This window comes from Aedes aegypti, chromosome 1 (assembly GCF_002204515.2).
Source record: "Aedes aegypti strain LVP_AGWG chromosome 1, AaegL5.0 Primary Assembly, whole genome shotgun sequence".
NCBI lineage: Eukaryota > Metazoa > Arthropoda > Insecta > Diptera > Culicidae > Aedes > Aedes aegypti.
In genome coordinates, this window is record NC_035107.1 from 45052725 (window position 1) to 45074330 (window position 21606).

Sequence of the window (21606 nt, forward strand, 5' to 3'; positions counted from 1 at the left end):
CTCTTGGAATGTTTTTTTTTTAAATTCCAGCAAAGATGGTTAGAAGGAAAAAGATAACCGATTCCCACCTTTTCTGGGCGACATGAATAGCGCCGCTCTGGTGAGTCAAAAGCCAACGAATATGCAACGTTCTCCTAGTGACCACCAGATGTTGAGGTGTTCGTTTATGACATTGACGCTTGAAAAAAGCTACACAGCTCAAACGGGGATGTTAGATATTGCCAATTATCTCTAAATTGCATAAAATGTGAGAGAAAGAAGAAAAAATCAGCACATAAACATTTTTAGTATGCATAAAAATTACTCAAATTTTGTGTTGGTCTATAAAAGCCTGAGTTTATGAGAGTCGAACTCACTTCTGTGTAACCATTTTTAAGCGTGGTTGTTTTGATTTCTTCCACTTTTTGTTTTTTGATTGCACGATGATTTAAACTTAGCTGAATATAATGTTTACGCGCTTTTGACTCAACAGATGGCAGTAGTGTTACTTGAATAACGTGTCGTCGGCAAAATGTATGGCAAAATAAAGAGTCGATCATCTTTTTCCTTTTAACCATTTTTGATTCCAGAGCATAGAGTTTCTTCGTACCTGCAGCACGATATACAAATGCAAAATGGCAAATCGGCAAAGAAAGCTCTCAGTTAATAACTGTGGAAGTGCAATAGAAATATTAGTAGTAGAACGCTAATGGCGCTGTTCTTACAAAACTGAATTAGGTTATTATCACCTTTAACTGTATCTTTTCATTGTTTGTTCGATGTCATGTTGTAGTGCATGTTGTTAAAATTTATTTGACACTTTGAGGACCGGTACTCAAGCTGTCAGCGCGTGGCAAACTAGACATAACGCCAAAAAGAAAAGGAAGAAAAGAAGAAATAAATATCAACCAGATACCCTCAAAGGATTTCATCAAGAATTTCTTCAAGAAATCCACAAGGATTTTTTTCCAGAGACTTTTTTCGGGGAAAACACCATGAATCCCATCAAAAATTTTAAGAGGGATTGTTGGAATGTGGAACTCCTACAGAAATTCCATATATAACTCCCGTTGAAATTTCATCACGATTTCTACAAGAATATACTCATAGAACTCTCCCTAGAATTCTTCAAGAATTTTGTTCAGTAATTCCTTCGAGAATTCTCCAAATGACTTCCCCTGGAATTCTTCCAATGATTGCTTCAAAGTTTTGGTTTGATTTATTTTTCTGGTGTGATCGCTGGATAAATTCCTGGTGGAATCTCTAGGGACGCTTCTAGTGGAATTTCTAGTTGAATCTCATTAGGCTTCCCGGTGGAATCCCTGAAAAATTGCTGCTAGGATCCAAGGAGGAATTGCAGGTAGGCTCTCCGGAGAATTCCTGGTGAAATCCCCGGAAAACCTTTGGAGAAGCTCCACAAGAAATTCTTGGAAGAATTCCTAGAAGTATACCTAACGGAATTCTTGACAAAGCTTTTAGAGAAATGTTCACCATTTGCCGGTAATATCACAAGAATGCCTAAAGAGACTATTGAAAGAATCTCTATGAAAAAAATCAGGTAAAGCTTCATACTAAATGGTGGAGTAATGAGCGATAGAGTACCTGGAGAGATTCCTGTAGAAATTCCGGGATAAACTTCTGGGAGAATTTCTGGAAAGTTTCGCGGAAAAAATCCTGAAGGAATTTTAAAAAATATATATGGATGAGCCACTAAAGAAATTCCTGATGAAAACTTTTAAGGATTACTTATGGAATACTTGGAGGAATCCCCGAAAAAATCTAATCTAACAAATTTCTAGTTTAATCCCTGGAGAAATGCCTGGAGGAATCTTTAGAAGAATTCTTGAAGGTATCTTGAAGGAGAAACTCCTGGTGAAATTGCTTATGGAATCTCTGGATGAATCCCATTTGAAACCCTTGGATGATTTCTTACACACATACCTGCAAGAATTCCTGGATGAATCATTGGAAGCATTCCTGGAAGAATTCCTGAAAAAACTTTTGAAGGAATACTTTATAACTCTGGAGAAACTTAGATGAAAGTAGTGGAGGAGGAATTTGCGATGAATTATACGGAGATTTTTTTTAATATATACCGGGGAAAACATTTGGGAGAATTTTTTGAAAATGTGATTCAGAAAATGATTCTTTCATAATGCCTGAGTTAAAAAATGAATCTCTAGAAAAAAATCCTGCTTTAACCTCTGAAGTAGTTCCTGGAGGAATTTCAGAAGAATATTTTAGAGAACCCCTAAAGATTTTTTTTGGGAATTCCTGATGAAACTTGAAGAACAATCGAATTCATGTAGAATTTTCTGTAGAAATTTTTATAGGGACTCCTGGAAGAACTTCTGAGAGTATTCCTGGTGAAATTCCTGTTGAAATTCCTGGAGAAAACTTTGTAGATCATTAAATATAAAACCCTGGTACATATGTTGCCATTAGACAAATACCAATGCACGACGATAAGCTAAAATTCCGTACTACAGTTAACTCTCCCTTACTCGATATTCTGTATCTCGATATCGAGTTAGAGAACCATAGTAAAAGTTGGTTTTCATGGCTAACTCGATGGTCCCTCGGATCGCAGTTGCACTGGTTTTGTGTTCTGTAACTCGATACCTCCCTAACTCGATGGTCCCTTCAATATCGAGTTAGGGAGAGTTGACTGTAATAACATTTTTAATTAGTTTGTCTTGATGCTTCATAACTATCCTCTCGACTCTGGAACGTCGTATCATTTATTCATTGATATTTTTTATCCGGTGGATATCAGGTGGAATTACTTCAGGAAATCTTTCAGAAAATCTTCGAGGATTTACTTCAGAAATTCCTTAAGGTGTTCCTTAAGGTGTTCCTTCAGGAGTTACTCCAGGATATTCTTTCGGAATTCCTCCAGAAATTCTTCCAGGCATTCCTTCAGAAAACCCTTCACGAATTGCTCCAGGAGTTTCTTAGGGATTTCTCCCGGAATTCTTTAGACATTTCTCGATGAATTCTGCAGGAAGTTCTTTTAGGAATTCATCCAGGAGTTTCTTCAGGTATTCCTCCAGGAATTTGCTCAGAAATTCCTCCAGGAGTATCTTCAGGAATTCTTCTAACAATTTCTTCAAGATTTCCTCCAGGGTTTCCTTCAAGCATTGCTCCAGGAGTTCCTTCAGGAATTTTACCAAGTGTTCGTTCGAGAATTACTGCAAGAGAATCTTCAGGAATTCCTCCAGGTGTTCCTTCAGTAATACCTCAAGAATTCCTTCAAAAGTTTCTACAGGAATTCCTTCAGGAATTATTCCAAGAATACCTGCAGGAACCTCTCCAGGAGTAAGTCCAGGAATTCATCACGGAGTGCCTTCAGTAATGCTTTCAGAAATTCTTCCAAGAATTCCTAAAAGATTTTATTCTGAGATTTGCCCATGAGTTCCTCCAGGAATTCCTCCAAATATACTTCCAGGATTTCCTTCAGGAATTCCTACAGAAGGTCTATCAGAAAATCCTCCAGGGTTTCCTTCAACAATTCCTTCAGCAGTAGCTTCAGAAATTTCTCCTGGAGTTTTTCAGGAATTTCTACAGGGGTTCCTTCAGGAATTTTTCCTGTAGTTCCTTTAGGAATTGTTCCAAAAGTTTCTTCAGGAATTCCTACAAGTTCCTCTAGGAATCCCTAGAATCCCTAAGAATTCTTTCAGGAATTCCTTCGGAAGTTCCTTTAGGAAAATCCTCCAGGAGTATCTCCAGGAATCCCTTCAAGATATCATTCAGAAATTGCTCCACGAGATTTTTCAAGATTTTTGCAAAGTTTCCTTAAGGAATTGCTTCAGGAGTTGCTCCAGGATTTTCTTTAGGAATTCCTTCTGGAGTTCCCTCAAGAGTTTCTTCAGGAAAACCCTCCAGGAATTCAATCATGACTTCCACCAGGAGTTCCTTTTGGAATACCTCCAGGACCTCTTCCTGGAATCCCTTCAGAAGGTATTTCAGAAATTTCTCCAGGAGTTCCTTCAGGACTTTCTCCAGGAGTTCCCTTCAGGAACTATTCCAGAAGTTGCTTCACGAGTTCCTATAGGAATTCCTCCAGGAGTTCCTTCAGAAATTCCTCCAGGTGTTCTTCCGGTAATACGTCCAAGAGTTCCTTAAGGAATTCCTCCAGGAGTTCATACAAAAACAAATATATCCTTCAGAAATTCTTCCAAGAGTTCTTTCAGGAATTCTTTCAAGAGTATCTCCAGGAATTCCCTAAGAAGTTCCTTCAGGATTTTTTCAAAGAGTTCCTTCATAAGTATCTCCAAGATTTCGTCCAGGAGTTCCTTCAATACCTCCAGACATTCTTTCAGGAATTTCTCTAAGAGTTCCTTCAGAATTCCTCCTGGAATTCGTTCAGGAATTCCTTCAGAAGGTTCTTCGGAAATTCCTCCAGAAGTTCCTTCAGGTATTCTTTTAAATTTCCTGCATCTTTTGGGAATTCTTTCAGGGTTATTCTACTTCAGGAGTTCCTTCGGGAATTACTCCAGGAGTTCCTTAAGAAATACCTTCAGGAGTTTTTCCAGCGATTCCTCCAAGAGTTTGTCGAGAGATTCTTAAAGGAGTTCCACTAGAGATCCCTTAGAAGTTCTTCCAGGAATTTGTCCTTGTATCCCTTAAAGGATTCCTTCGAGTTGCTCCAGAGATTATGCTTTATGAATACCTCCAGGAGTTCTTTCAAGGATTCTTCTTAGCATTCTTCCTGAAGTTTTTTCAGAGATTCCCCTGGGAGATCTCTCAGGGATTTCACCAGGATTTTTTTTTTCAGGAATTCCTCCAAGAATTTCTTCATGAATAAGTGAAATAAGTGGAAAAATCCCTAAACTAATGACTGAAAAATTCCCAAAAGGAAATCCTGTGGGAACCCGTGATGAGATTTTTGGAAGAATTTATGAAGGAACCCCAGGTGGAGATTCGGGGAAACACTCCTGGTCATATAATTATTACATTTCTAGAATAATCACTTGAAGAATTTCTGTATGAATCCGGAGATGATTGCTTGGAGGTATTCCTTGATCCTGGACAGTAGCGCAACCAGGATTTGGCTCTAGGGGGGGTTTTGTGAATTTCAAAATACTCTTTGAGAAGATATTTTCTGACAAAAAATCGAATTGATGAATTTAAGTAAGTTTTTTTTGCATAGTAAAATAAATTAGGCAATTGCAATACATGCGCGTGATGCTATTCAACCGCTATATTTTGAAATTTTTCAACAATATAAATGACTTCGATTATTAAGTGCAGCAATTTGCAATAGAAATCATTGCCCCTATTGTTGTAGAAGGTGAAAAGTTAATCAAGATTGCAAAACTAAACTGCCATAAGAAGACGAATTGTCACATCTTACAGAAATGGCAATCTAGAAAATCGAGTAAAAAAGTCAAAAATGAGTTCTGCTTTCATTGTGAATATTTTATTTGCAAATGTGTGATAACACCCTAAAATTTTCAATGCTACAATTAAATTTTATTTTTGGAAGACTTAGTACATAATACGATTGTTTTACTAGTTTAGTGGGACGCCAATGCATTCATATTTTTAATGGACAAATTCAAAAATTTTAAATTAACACCCTATGTATTTTTTACGATTTACTTAAAAAATAGAATGTAATTATTGATTCATACCTACAAAATCACAACATTGTTGAAATTCCTATTGGTGGCGAATGTTTCAACTGGGAGCTAAATTCAATAGCATTCGCAGATTTGTTTTTCTCTCTAATCAGAAGTTTTTTGTTATTCATTAGCTTTTTATAGCAGTAATTACCAGATAATTTTATTTTTATCAAACTCCATGAAGAGTTTAAGAAAAAAAACAACAACTTTGAAGAATAAATCTGTAAAAACTACTGACATTAACAGTGTTCATACGAACCAAACTAAGTTACTGCTCTGTAGTTGTATGATGTGTAGTGTTGAATTTCAAAAATATACTTGGAAACCTTATAATTTTTCGGCTCTGGGGGGGGTTTTGACCCCCAAAACCCCCCCTTGATTGCGCCACTGATCCTGGAATATCCTGGAGGAATCCCTGGAGAATGAAATCCTTGAAGCATATGCTGTATGAGATTCTGGAGTAATTCCTGAAGCAGAAAATCCGGAATGAATCTTTGAAGGAGTTCCAACAAGTTAACCTGGAGAAATTTCTGAATTACTGCAAAAACCCCTGGAATAGTTTCTGGAGAACTTTCAGGAGGTATCCCTGGAAGCAATTGTAGAAAAAATACCGAAAAAATCTGGGGGAATCACTGGAAAAAACCTAGGAGGAAATATGCAGACATAGAGGAGGAAATCTGTGAAGGATATCCTGGATTCCACCAGTAATTCTTCTTGGAATTCTACCAGGAATATTATCAATTATTTTTCTGAATATTTATCCACATATTGATCTAGAAATTCCTCCGTAGAAAATCCTGCAGGCATATCTTTAGGAAATCATCCAGGCATTCTTCGAGAGATTCCTTCAAAGCATCGTCTACAGATAATTCAAGATTTCCTCCACTACAAAGATCGATCCAAAAATTCCGCAAGTGATTTCTTCAGGGCTTACTCCAAGGCTGCCTCCAAGAATTCCTCCAGATATTTCTATAATAATTTCGTTAACGATTCCTTCATGAATTCCTCAAGAGACTCTTTCAGGGATTCCTTGAGGAGTTAGTTCCAAGGAATCTATCAATAATTCATCCAAGCATTACATCACGAAATTGTTCCAGAGATTTCTTAAGAAATTAATCACTAGAAATTACCCCAAGGATTGAAACAGGTCTTTTTGTAATCCTTAGATGAACTTCTGATGTAATCCTTTTAGGAATTCCGAATGTAATCTCTAAAGAAACTTCTGATGGGATTGCTATAGAATTTAATATGCCTATTTCTTTAATAGGCCTGGAGAAACTTCCTTTAAAATCCCTAGGAGAAATCCTGATGCAATTCCTTGAGAAACTTCTGATATAATCTCTACAGGAATTCCAGATGAAATCTCTGAAGTAACTCCTGATGGAATCCTTAGCAGCACTTCTGACGAAATCCCTATAAAACCTCTTCCCGGAATTACTGAAGAGAAACTTCCGATTGAATCTCTCTGATGGGATCGCTAGAGGAACTTGTGATAGAAACCCTGGGGGAATTGCAATCTCTGAGGAACTCCCGAAATAATCTCTTCGATATGACTTTCAGCCTGTGTCGCAACATTGAAACCCTGGAATCCAAGGTCGACGAACTCGGCAAAACCCTGGACGATGTCCGACGGCAGCTGGAAGCGGAGCGCAAGAAGAACGAACGATTACAGAACGACAGCAATGGCGCTGGCCGACGGAACGGCAATGGCGGAGTCCTTCTGCGGCCGGTTGGATCCGATCTGGGTGACGGAGATGTCAGTGGTCCGGAGGAAGACGAGGTAAGTGACAATCATTTATGAACGCCGTAACGTTGATCTTACACGCCTTTTCTTTTCTTCCACCAGATCACCGAGATCGACACATCGCGGCCGGAGAACTTCTCGTTCGCCTTCCGGGACCAATCGCACTCGACGGACGTCACCGACGGCAGTCACCTCGGAATCAGTTTCTCCCAGAGCCGATCCAACCAGCAGCAGAACCTCTCGGACCTGAACCTGGCCGAGGAGAACGAAGAGCTGATCCGGATAATGCAGGAACTGGAGAAAACCCGCAAGTGCTTCATCGCCGAGCAGAACCGGGTGGCGGAACTCGAGGAACAACTGGCAGCCATTGCGCAGGAAAACAAGATCCTCCAGAGCAAGATAGTGCAAATCAATACCACCGAGGAGATGAAGTCGGTGCACGAGGAGCTCTCGATCCTGGAGGAAGTCAGGTTAGTGGGGTCTGTGTCCAGTTGGTGTGTTGCCGACGAATTCAAGACAGAGAAACAGAAAATTTCACAACATCCCATTCTTCTGCTCCGATTTTAGGCAAGGCCAGATGTGCACCCGCTGCCTGCGAGGCTTCGAGGACCGGACGGGACCAGCGGACGACGACGAGTCGATCATCACCGGAACCGAGGGCGACGACCGCAGCCTGATCGATCTGATCCAGAACGCGGACGCACCCCAGGTGTACCGGTCCTCGGTCACGATCAAGGTGATTAGCCGAGTAATCGGTTTCTTCCTTAGCAAGATCCCCCTCGTGGATACGTCCTTCCTTCTCGATGAGCTATCGGTGTTTGCGCTGTGATACACTCAGGAAAAAAGATCCATTCTAGTTCTGATCAAGCTTGCCCTCGCCCCTTTTGCACCCCTATGGGAGTTTTTCTGTGGGCTTAGTCATGTTTTTCGTTGTTATAATTTCTACATTCATTCGGGATGTTGCAATGCTTAAGCTAATTGTACATATATAGAACACAAAGAATCCTTTTTTCCACCTAATCAATTCGCACCAACCATAAACTGCTTGAACATATCCTCACCGCATTGATCCCATCACGCTTCAAGTCCCAGCTTCCGATCACGCCAAGCACTCCCACAGATGACAATCCGGTGTTTGCGCTTATTTCCGGTTTTGGTTTGCGGGGAGATTAAGGCTAACCTAGTAAGTGGAAGGTTTTTTTTTTCTTCTTTTTATTACGATTGGCACACTACTGTACCATAAGACACTAACAACGATGATAGATTTCCGTAGGAAAACTAACACACGCACATTTGACTTTGGTAGAACCGGTAGAACGTAGATTTAGTACGCTGAAGTAGAATGAATTCGGTTTTTCACTCTAGGATGAAACATGTTGTAGATGAATTCAAGAACATTTTATTGTAAATAAATTGATTATTTTAGGACAAGCTGGCATTTATAGTTTTAGCAATGAATTCGAACCCTTTGAACAAATTGTTTTGTTAGACAATTTTGAATGGTACAAAGATTATTGACCATACGCACCATCTTAAATGTTAGTCCAACGCATAGTGTGTCAAAAGTTCCGGTGTTCGACTGGAATGAAGTTGCCTGAAGGTCATTTTCTGACTCCAGCATACGACATTCTAAAATGTAGCCTCAACTCTAGGAAATACAATCAAACGTCCTTGAACCGATATTGAAGGAATCATTGAAATATCAAGTCATGGACTAGATATCCGTTGGAAAGCTGTTTGAAAGGATCTTTCATGGTTTCCATGATTTATGGAGATTTTACTGTATTATTAAAAAAAAACTAAATGTTACATATACTATGCAATTGAAGTAAATGGAATTGAAGTGATTTTTTCAAAAAAGTTACACATCTTCTTGGTGAGAATCGAACTCACGACTCCCTGTTTACTAGGTAGGGTGCGTTCCACCTACACCACGAGAATGAATTCGACTTCAACTCAATAACCCCTCTGGTCCTCTTTAACCCTATTTAGTGAACAGGCAGTCGTGAGTTCTATTCTCACCAAGCGAGAAAACGTGTAACTTTTTCGTAAATTTCAATTCAATTCGTCCATTTAATCCAATTGCAAAGTATATGTAACGTTTAGTTAGTACACACTCGGTTATCAATGGCTTTTAGGGCAAGATCACAAATTATGCGAGAATTGTAAATGCTGGAGGTCCAAAATATATACTTTGAGGATCCAAAATGTATTAGGGGTGCAAAATAATGAAAACAGTGCTTTACAATTGCATTATTGTCGACGTATTTTGAACTACACATGACCATGCGAGCATTTTTATTTCAAAAAAAGTTTTTCTCTACATTCTTGCTCATTGACTTGGTTAATCTGTGCAATGCAAATCATAAATTGGGACACAAAACAACAATCATTTCCTTAGAAGGTCTAAAATACGACCGTTACCCTACGTCACAAGTTGGCGCGTATGAGATCATAATGAATCTTCGAGCTGTTTAGTAGAATACCTATATGTAGATGAAAAAACTGAAATTAGTACTATATAGAGTGTCCATCCCGGGACATCCCGGGACAAACAATCCCGGGATTTGACAAATTTCGGGATTTCCCGTTTCCCGGGATTTTATTGCTGATATCCCGGGAATCCCGGGATTCCCGAAATGTACGTGGAATTTGATGAAAACCGCTAAATTTCAATGAAAAACAATGACATTTTCCCTCACTATCAACCTTCTTTGAAAAAGTAGAAAAAGAGAATACACGAGTAATTATTTTCATGAAAAGATCCATTTACCAAGTACGAAGCAAGTAAGTTGCAAAATTTTAATGTTTTTCTTTTCAATATTAGCCATTTTTATAAGCCCATGCTGAGATAACAAATTTACACCTAAACTGCCGCAAATCACAAGTCGGTACCATCTGTAAAAAGTGGGCATTGAGAAAATTGACTGAAAAGTTTTCAACCTCGTTTTCCATACAAATGTTCATAAAATTCCAGGAGATTGCAAAATGTTTCGATTCCGTTACCTTATTGTGGAGTTTGGAATTAAGTGGGCAAACGGGAGCATCACCAAAAGCATGACACCCTGCTTGTGACGTTACTGGAAGAGTGAGATGTTGGTTTGTGCAGTGCCTACTTGATTGCCTGATTTAAGATCGGGTTTCATCTTCACTTTATTTGACCAGTAGTTTGTCGCTCAGAGTTATCAGAACGCCACAGAAAGCATAGGGTTCCAACAATTTGGATTGATACCACACACTTATGAAACTTTCATAATTTGCTTTTCATTCCGTTACCTTTCCAAGAAAAATATAAAGATGATCAACTAACGATTCATTTTTGTGAAACACGAAGCGAAAATCTGCAGTGGGACTGATATTCGTTTACTTTTTATTATGTGACAATTCGACTTGGTGTTCTTTCCTAATTTTACTGAACAAAAAGTGATTTCTTGTTAGTGCAGCTGAAAGATCATTAGAAGATATAATTTATAATTTATAATATATATAATTTTGACCAAAATGCAGATACGATTCACGGCAGTAAACTTCAGAAAATAATGTTCAGTAATTAACTTTAACCATGAGCTACAATGATCTTTGATCGTTGCTTTTAATCATAAATTTTTATGGCTTTTCAAATGTTTGAAGCAAATTGCTTTAATATTATGATTTAAGTTTTTATCATACTTCCATTTATAAGTGTTATACTGCCGTGAATCGCAAGTCAGTCCCATCTGCATTTTCGTCAAAATTGAGTTGAGCTCAGTTTTCAGCATACACTGAAAATATATATTGTTTTATTTTACGAAATCGTTCGTTTGAACTACGAAATTATTCGTAGTTTTCTGCAACGAAACAGTTTCGTAAAATGTATGCAACCAGCTTCGTAATATGATTCAAGCTCGAAATCAAAACAAACAATGATTGTTATAATGTACTAAACATTTCGTAATCGAAATTCGTTTGTTTCGTATTCAGAACGAACATTTATACGCGCTTCTTCCTACCTCCCTCGGCTGCGGTCGTGTCATGTTGTATTTTGCGAAATGTGTCTACGAAACCTTTCGTTGCAGAAAACAACGAATGATTTCGTAGATTAAACGATCAGTTTCGTAAAACTAAACGATTCGTAATACGAACAACACGATAACGCACATCTACGAATTGTATATCGTACATCTTACGATTATTTCGTAAAGTCACTGAATCGCGAAATTCTGTCAAGTACAAATAATTCGTACAATGAATTAATAGTAGTTTACGAAACAAGTTGCAGAATGATGATTTTTACAGCACGAGTCGTAAATTTATCCTACGAGGCTTGCCGAGTAGGATAATTACGACGAGTGCTGTAAAAATCGAGTTCTGCAACGAGTTACGTACAACATTTTTTGCTATTTCGTAGAAGACCACTTGAGGGTATCAGAAATTATATCAGAATGCATTCACCATTGTTTTACAATTTCTGAAAAATCGTTGTGTAATGATTCATAACGCAACTCAAAACAGTTGCGTAATGAGAAAGCGTTGCGTAATGAATCATTACAGCACTGGTTTCAGTTGCGTAATGACTATTCCCGCATTGCATACTTCAGTGCAGGAAAGTAGGCCGTTTCATGACAGATTGGCATGATGAAAAACAGCCTATTACGATGAGAAATTGCAAAAAATAGCGTTATATGTACGAAATCTTGTTTTACGAAATGGATTTTGGATAAAATACGAAAAGATGTTTTCAGTGTATCTTCAAATGCTCTTTCAGCTGCACTAATGAGATTATATTATTTGTTCGAAAAAAATAGGAAAAAAACAGCAAGTCAAATTGTCCCATTATGAAAAGTAACCGCATATCAGTCCCATTACACAAAAATGTAACTTGTTTTGATGATTTTTATATTTTTCTCGGAAAGATATCGTAGTGAAAAGCAAGTTGTGAAAGTTTGGAAAGAAGGATTGAAACATGTTCCAATTCCCAGGAAATTTGTGAATATTCGTATGGAAAACGAGTTTGAAAACTTCACAGCCCATTTTCTCAATGCCTACTTTTTACAGATGGGACTGACTTGCGATTCACGGCAGTATAGAGAATATGAAAAAATTCATAGCAAACCCGTAATGAGTCAAACAAAGTTTTGATTTTTGTGATTTGCTTTAATTAACATATTATTTTGAAAAGTTGCATTATCTGTTTATTTCATTAAAAAAAAACATTGTAGGTATTGTTAAAATGAACTTCCATTTCAACCAAAATGCTAGTTTTATTAGAAAATTGATAAATCCCGGGATCCCGGGATTTCCCGGGACAAGCATAGATTTTTTTCCCAAATCCCGGGACGAGCAAAATGGCCGGGAAATGGACACTCTAGTACTATACCATTTAATTCCACTAGAGTTTGTATCCTTTGACAGATACGCGTATTTCGACCTCAACTGTAGTAAGGCCGTCTTCAGTGTCGTGTACTAGTCGAGTCCAGGGGGGGTATACGCAATGCGGTACGCCTATCGTTCATGTTTTGTACGTGTATTCGTTTGGCTCACAACGCTGCTAGGCATCTCGCTGTTTGAGTGTTGAAATGCATCAGCATTTGCTGCCTGGCATGGCCCGCGTTTCGACAGCCGTACACCCACCCTGGTCGAGTCTAGCACACGACACTGAAAACGGCCTTACAGTTGAGGTCGAAATACGCGTATCTGTAAAAGGATGCAAACTCTAGTGGAATTAAATGGTATAGTACTAAATTCGGATTTTCATCATTTTTTACAAGAAACACTGCATTTCTTCAGAGATAGATTTTTCTTGCTAGGGTGGCAGTGATTTATTTAATCGCTGCTAGGTGTCCTTTGATTGTTTTGTGTTACCGCATTCGGAGGACGTTTAGTCAAGATTTGCATCTCAAATGCAAACAGCAATATTTAAATCATTGAACAAGAGAGAAAATGGATTTTATTATCGCTCTCTCTTCGGGGCTCTCGGTCCCTGCTCTTACTCATCAAACTTCTTACAACTTGCGGTACATTGCCGATCGTGGACCGCTTCAGATGGGATGTTTTGATCGCTTGCTTTGATCGTGCTTCAAAATCAAATGAGAACGAATACTGCAATGCTTGAAAATAATTTTTGAATGCAAAATCATGGAGCAAAACCCATGGTATTGGGGCACGGTTGATTTAGGATTCCTAATTCCTTTTATTGGGAAATGGCTAAGAGGCTGTCCATAAACCAAGTGTTCATATATCCCTTTCGGGACGGACGAGTTTTCAACTGCATGATCAAATATCTCTTGGTAAGTGGTAACGCTCAAGAATGAATTCATCTCTGCATGAGGTTTTAATATAACTCATTGAATATGGAGACGGAAAAAAGTATAACGGAAGCTCAATAAAAATTAGATTTTTTTTCACTCATATTATTAAAAAATTCAGTATTTTTTATTAAAACCAATGATTATTCTTCAAAAAACGTCAACGTGTATTGGAGAAGGGACCCTGATCAGCCGTATGATGCAACTTGGTCGCGATGCGCTAATAAGAGTGCTGGAAAGCACTGATGTTCATCTTTCGGATACAATTTCGCATCCTCGTGGTCAATTGCTTCGTATTCTTAGCTCGCCAATTATTTTTGTACCCTAGGGCACTGAGGGAGCGGAAAAAATCCTTTTTTTTTTAATTTCTTTATTAGTATCATTTCAAACATTACATTCATTATTTCTTATATCTAGGTGTTCTGTGTTATAAGACAACACTATCATCCTAATTTGGTAAAACAAATCCAAGATTTTATTAACCTTTTGTTAATAACATATTACATTTCATTTGCAGTAGCAGTTCAGATTTTTTACAGGTGAGTTGATTTCACCTGCTTATAAGAGAAAAAAAAAAGCTTTGAATATACTTAACCTAACTTAACCTAAACATATAACATATATTAATCGTGGCAATAGAATATTGTAACGATTTTTGCCTGAAATTATTGATTATTTTATTTGACATTTGTTCCAATGTTTCAACATTGGATATTCTATGTAACTCATTGGTACTATACCAGGGAGAAAGCCTCAGAATCATTTTCAAAATTTTATTTTGAATTCTCTGCAGAGCTTTCTTCCTGGTATTACAACAGCTAGTCCATATTGGTACAGCATACAACATGGCTGGCCTGAAAATTTGTTTGAATATCAAAAGCTTGTTCTTAAGACAAAGTTTCGATTTTCTATTAATAAGGGGATAGAGACATTTTACATATTTGTTACATTTGGCTTGAATGCCCTCAATGTGATTCTTGAAAGTTAAATTCTTATCTAGCATGAGCCCTAGATACTTAACTTCATCTGACCAATTTATTGGAACCCCTCTCATCGTGACAACATGTCTACTTGAAGGTTTCAAATAAAGAGCTTTTGGTTTATGTGGGAATATTATTAGTTGAGTTTTGGAAGCATTAGGAGAAATCTTCCATTTTTGCAAGTATGAAGAAAAAATATCCAAACTTTTTTGCAATCGACTACAGATGACACGCAGGCTTCGTCCTTTGGCGGAGAGGCCTGTGTCATCCGCAAACAAAGATTTTTGACATCCCTGAGGTAGCTCAGGTAAGTCAGATGTGAAAATATTGTATAATATTGGTCCCAAAATGCTGCCTTGGGGAACACCAGCTCTTACAGGAAGTCTTTCAGATCTGGAGTTCTGATAATTAACCTGAAGTGTACGATTTGACAGATAACTTTGAATTATTCTAACAATATATGTTGGAAAATTAAAGTTTTTTAATTCTACGATCAAACCTTCATGCCAAACACTGTTGAATGCTTTTTCTATGTCAAGAAGAGCAAGACCAGTAGAGTAGCCTTCAGATTTGTTGGAACGGATCAAATTTGTTACACGTAAAAGTTGATGAGTGGTCGAATGTCCATGGCGGAATCCGAACTGTTCATTGGCAAAAATTGAATTTTCGTTGATGTGGGCCTGCGGAAAAAATCCTCAATTGCCCATTGCACGCCCGCATAAACCAGAACCGTACTCGCACAATTCACCAAACTATCCACACCAAACATGCATTTTTTGCCAAATTCAATGTAAGGCAAACAGTTAAGAAATTGTTAAACCATATTTATTCATAAAAAGCAAATAATGTATGGGTAATTATAAGCTTATGGTATTTCATGGTATTTTAATCGTATGCCGAACTGTTATATTACATTTATACCATTAAACAATGTACGGGGATATTTCTAGGAAGAGGCAATGAAACAAAAAGGTATGTGTGAAAAAACTAATTTCAATGAAAAATACATTATCACTTTTCTTGTTTGAAATGAATTCAGTCCACATGTTCTACTTGTTTCGTTATTCGTTATAAAAAAATAATGAAACAGTATTGTTTTTGCTAAAAATGATTATTTTTCATCACTAAATCCTTCGAAAACATTTGTACACAATTTTTGCATGTAATCACTGGAATTTTCACGTCTGTAATTAAGACCGTAATTAGGAACACTAGACACTGGGTGGATTAGGTGCAATATGAAGCAGCGACAGTGAGCTTGATCGGCACACTTTCACAGTGTTCTGTTCGATTTGGTGTGAACAGCGCAATACAGTCGCACTAATGCAATAGCATAGATAAAGCAATAAAGCAATTCATAATGCATTATAAGTGCATTGATACATTAATAATGTAGCGTTGATGCTTTTTTGCCTAACAGCTCTTGATTTTTGTCGAATAAAAGCAATGTTGCATCAAATGCTTATGATTACTTGCAGTGTTGTGAAAAACTCAATTTCTCATAACTCACGCTTGAGATTTTTCATGCGTGAGTTGTCAATCACGCAACTCAGCAGTCATAAAATCATGGATGAATCGGCTCACTTTTTTGACTCATTGTCTCGTTTTTCCACAGTTTACTCACACAAGCAATAATTTCTTGTTAGTCCGGTCAAATTATAGTAATCCTTTCTAACGTAAACAGCAACATTCGGGTTTCACGAGTTTTTGACGGGTTTTGCAACTGAATCATGTTTTACGGTTTGAGTTGATTTAGTGATTTGACATCAAAATCTCAAGCGTGAGATTTGCGAAGCAGATCTCTAATGAGTTTGCTCTTACGGGAGAGCGTATTGATTGAGATTTGAGTGTGAGTCTGTCAACACTGATTACTTGGGTATAATTAAATTGGTACAAATCATATTTTTTATGCAAAATATCTAAAACAGTATACCGTGTTGATTAGAATTGCACGGTCGCATGGAATACTGGTCACCAGCCTTAATTTACGCAAAAATTGTTATTCCATCAACTATCATCAATGGCGATCATAGAAGACGTCATAATTAAAGCAAAAAAACGTTATTTTAGTCAAAAATGCCGGTAAAACCACTTCGAAGTACTGTTACTCTATTCACTGTGTGGTGGATAAAACTATCGGAGCCAATGACAGGTAGGGAGTGCTTGAATCGGTGGGCAGTATTGTGACCGTAAATGAACAAAAATAAAACATAATTTGCATTGCCGGAAAAATTTACTATTCTCCACTGCAGTTCAAAATTATTCTGTGGAATTTGTTTTTAATGATTCATTGGTTGATCGAGAAAAAATATTATTTTGTCATTGTTCAAACAAGAATGTCACTTGAAGGCTTGAACATTTTTACTCAGTTGTCAACGGTTTTAGCTGGATTGACACGTTGCCAGTTCTTGGGATTTAAAGTGAATAAAAAGACTGTAATTCGAAGCAGCACGGTATGATATTGCATTTGAAAGAATTAAAAATTCTCATAATTTTATTTTTCTGACTATTTTGAAATTTAATTGCTTTAATCCCACGTTAATATGGCGTGTCACGGTAACAAAAGTATGAAGATCTACTTATCAAAGGGTCATTCAAAAATGACGTCCATAATTAGGGGGAGGGGGGGGGGTCTATGGAAGTGTGACAGTACGTGTATAAGGTATTGGAAAAAGCGTGACACAGGGAGGAGGGGGGTCTAGAAATCCCGAAAAACGATGGACGTCATATTTGAATCGCCCCTAAGAAGTTTAGCGATAGCATACTCTCTGAGTTGCATCTGCATAATAGCCACCATGGTTACCGAACTTAATCAACGCACACACTAGTCCAGGAAGCGGAGTTGCGAGAAAAGGTGCAGAGCATATATGCTCTTTATTTGATGTTATTTAATATTAGGCTGGTCTATATTTTCATAGAAATAAAAGAGTAGGGTTTCTTATTTGTAGTAATTATGGCATACATGTTTCGGCAAAGTAGTTTCACATTAGTTTTCAAGTAACTTTGTTAAGAAACAATTTCCTGTAGCTCTCGAATCGATTAAGATCATTTCCACCAAATGAACTTAGGGTGGTCCAAAAAAACTGGTTCTCTGGCTCTAGCGTTTGCAATTCTTATATCTCACCAAAGGAGCCCTGCGTTTTGATCTTTGAAAATGCGTAATTTGATGTGCAGGGAACTTCGTTTCTCTTTCCGTTTAGGAGTTACGGTGCACTCTCCATAGATCGGTATTTCATATCTTAATCTTGAATTATACAGTAGACTCTCCACTCTCGATATCAAAAGGAATTTCGAGCTTGGGAGAAATCGAGACTAGACATTGAAGACGTGAGCGAGGTTGATGAACATGAACGTTGAACAATTAAAGCGATCTTATGCTGTGTTCAAACTGTGCTACTCAGTGCGACGGTAGTTCGCGATCATGAAAGCTCACTGTGCGGATACAAAATGAGCTTAGCATTTTTACCAAAAATGAATATAATGAATCTCTATATCGTGAAGACTCGTTTTTTTTTCTGAATTATCATGTAAAACTACTCAGCTTGTCACTTTAATTGCCTTATAGCAATTTAAGTGCCCTTCACACTCCAAAAATTTTATAAATAACTTGAATGTTATCAATGGACTTTCATGCTCAGTTGGTTTTTATTGCTGAACTGCGCTGATGAAGCAGAGAGATGATGATGATCGTCAACATTCAACGAATTTGACCACTCACGACCTACTCCTTAGCTGAGCATCAAGTTACCCTAAAATCAACTGATCTTTGCTCATGAGCTGAGCATTTTCAATGCCTGATCAAGACAAAGGACAAATTTTCAATGAAAACTAGATTGACAACCACTCCGTATCCAGGAAGATACTTGCCGATTAGGCATCATTTCACTAAAATTTGGAATATCCACTTGTGGAGAAAAAATCGGTAACAAAAATGAACATGAACACATCGAGACATGGAGATGTCGAGATGAAGAGGACATCGTGATATGGAAAGGAAAATACAAAATGGCGGGATCGAAGAAATCATAGATATAGGGAGATATATCGAAATGTAGAACATTGAGATGCGGATAGTCGCTGTAGAACAAAAAAAAATTGTTTTCAGGGCTACTGCAATGGTCCTTTGAACGGCGGTTGCTCTAATTTACTGACGACGACGATCTTCGCTGATCCTCTTCATGTGACACACTTCGACGACGCGGAACATCAGCTTCTCAGTATTCTCGTATGAGTGCGGTCGTAACAACAGATAAGAGAATACCAAGAAACCCATGAACGACTTTCGTCATAGCTACACATATCTTAAATGTCTTCGTCCTACTTAGATTGTTTACTTCGTTGGTTCCTCTCGCTCCTCCTCCAGAACAAACCTCGGCGACTTGGGATACCAAGCTTCGACGGAAGCTTCGAATATGGTCCACGAAACTTTCCTCTGAATTCGGCAGCGACAGTTGGTTCAGTTTAATGGATCTCCGTTTCACTTCGCCATCACCAATCTCTGTACTTCAACCACTAAGCGACTTCCTTCGTACGCCACTAACTTTTTCGTACACTTCGGAAACGTAATATTACCTATTTCTCAAACGTTCCTCTCTTTGCTAACGTCAGAAACTGCAGCTCCCCAGTCTATCTTTATCTACATATTGATATTTTCGATCAAACCTTATCAGAACCAAAATTCGTTGATATTCCTCAGTTCATCTGACGACGAAAAATTTTAAGGTTCTTTGTCATCTGCGACAAACTTTACTGACTTCTTCCCTTGTTGTCGAGTCTAGTACCTGACACTAAAGTTCAAATCAAAAGCAGAAGTGACACGTTTGACCATTTCAGACACATTGATTGCAGTGAAACTTTCAAGATCGTGATGAAGAACGATTTTCACGATCAAACTAAACTGATCGGCTACGGCTCCTGTATGGTGTTTACTTGGTCCACGAGACCTGACATATACCCACTCCTCCGGACTCACGGGACACTTGCTTTCAATTCGCTCTAACTTCCTTCGTGTTGTTGATGGTCTTCTCCGCTTTCACAAGCGTCAAGCCTTTCGCATTAAAAACGTAGCTCGCATCTGGGAATACCACACACAAGCTTGTCACGGATTGCGATGTCCTTGAAATCGCCAAATCCACACATTTCCGTTAGCATCAGAGATATAAAGGTCACGTCAATTGACACCTATTCTTTACCGTTGCACGAATCAGCCTAAGTTTCGCTGGAAAACCATATTCAAACATTATCTGTTACAGCTTATTTATCTTCCCTGAATCTTTCGTACCGCCGTGCAAGGTCAAAAGGGTGACTTTGGGCCTCTTCTTACTGCAAAGTAGTACTAGAACAACGAGAATAATGTGGAAGAATTAGAGAATACGTTATAAACAGCCACTAGATGGTACGCTCTCTGTCTGTCACTCTTGGCACTCTTCATCGACCAAGTTGAAAGACGAAACTTCGTCGTTGACAAGTGTATATTTTGTGTTAATCCTTTGTAATCACAGCTTCGAACATTTTAGTAAAGTTTTCTCCGAAGAATTTCTATAAAGGCATTTCCAGTAATCCCACTAAATATTCCCCATAGAATTTCATCAGGATTTGGATTTGTTTTGATTAGTTTAAAATTCCGATGAGATTAACAGTGTTCATGTGGGCGCCATTGCCTAGTCCGTCTGAGTATTGGTCCTGGTAGGGGGGAAACTTGGCAAAAGCCAGACCGAGGGTTCAGCCTTGACAAGTTAAGCTGTCAGGCAGCTCCAACTGAATACCATACAAAAAAAAAAAAAGATTAGTTTAAAATTCCGATGAATTTGCCCGTAGATTTCGTATGAATCTTGTACGGATTTCGTTCAGGATTCTCACAAGATGACTCCAAAGAACACCTCCAGGAATTCAACGAGAGATTGATCCAGGAACATTCATGGGAGTTCTTTATCAAGTCGTCCAGAGTACGGCGGTTCAAAATTCAAAAAAGTTTAGAAATTAAATCTCCCTACCTTTTTAATGATAAAAATAGTATTCCGTGAAATTTTCAGCTTTTTCAGAGGTGAAGGGCCCAAAGACGATGTAAGTAAATTACTGTGGGTGGAGAAATTTTGAAAAATGTTCAAAATACTGTGAAAACTCATTCTTCAGGGTGAGTGGTTCCACGTCAAATCGGTAAACGATGAAACTCGACTACCTTGGATTCAAATGGAATTTTGCACATAGTTTCGATATAATAGAATAAGTTTTTTCCACTGGTGGAGAGACCATTTAAAATCAAGAGTAACTTCTGATAAGGGCGTAAGTATTTTTAGCATCACCATTTAAAAAAAAATGTACCTCGGAAACCGTTTGTTATAGAGAAAAAGTGTCTGAGGAGGGATGGTAGACAATCAAATAGGCTTCGTAAAAAAATATACACTGAAAAAGAAATACTTTTATTTTCATGAAAAAATCGAAATTAAACCTTAAAACACAAATTGCAAAAAATAGGTATCTTTGATTTTTTTTCAATTTTTTTCTGTAAAATTTCAATGTAAAACCAGATGTTTTAAGCACAGTTTCAACATGGTGCAATCTAAAAAAAAAGTTTTTCTAAGAGCATTTTTTGGTGCATTTCTGAAAATTCAATTTCTGGCCGTAGAAAAGACGTTTTGATGCTGTAATATGATTCTTCATCCATCTTTCGAATAGTTCATCCAACCGTCTAAATGTCGAAGAAAAAGTAGATGGGATATTAATGTGGGAAGAGATTAACGTAACATTGTTGATGGAGCATCTGGAATAATGTAAGAAACGGGCGTATTTTTTAAGTTTTATGATATTAATATAATTCAATCCCAAATATCTTGAGGCGGTAACTTTTAGGAAGATCATTGATATTAGAATTTTGAATTGTTTTTGGATAACGCCTTTTCTATAACCAGAAATTGAATTTTCAGAAATACTCCAAAAGTTGCCCTTAGAAAAAAAATATTTTAAATTGCACCATGTTGAAACTGCCCTTAAAA

The 21606-nt window shown here is 37.7% G+C and overlaps 1 protein-coding gene across 6 annotated transcripts in view; it reads left to right on the forward strand.

Annotated features, from left to right (window-relative positions):
• Positions 1-21606, forward strand: part of LOC5579004 — a 511737-nt gene that overhangs the window by 482679 nt on the left and 7452 nt on the right. For 4 of the 6 annotated variants that reach the window (XM_021840273.1, XM_021840210.1, XM_021840140.1 and 1 more), the window contains 3 exons: positions 7167-7386; positions 7453-7829; positions 7918-8086. In XM_021840273.1, the coding sequence (XP_021695965.1) occupies positions 7167-7386; positions 7453-7829; positions 7918-8086 (766 nt within the window). The remainder of the gene's footprint in view (positions 1-7166; positions 7387-7452; positions 7830-7917; positions 8087-21606) is intronic. The other 2 variants (XM_021840335.1, XM_021840082.1) reach the window with 1 other exon arrangement.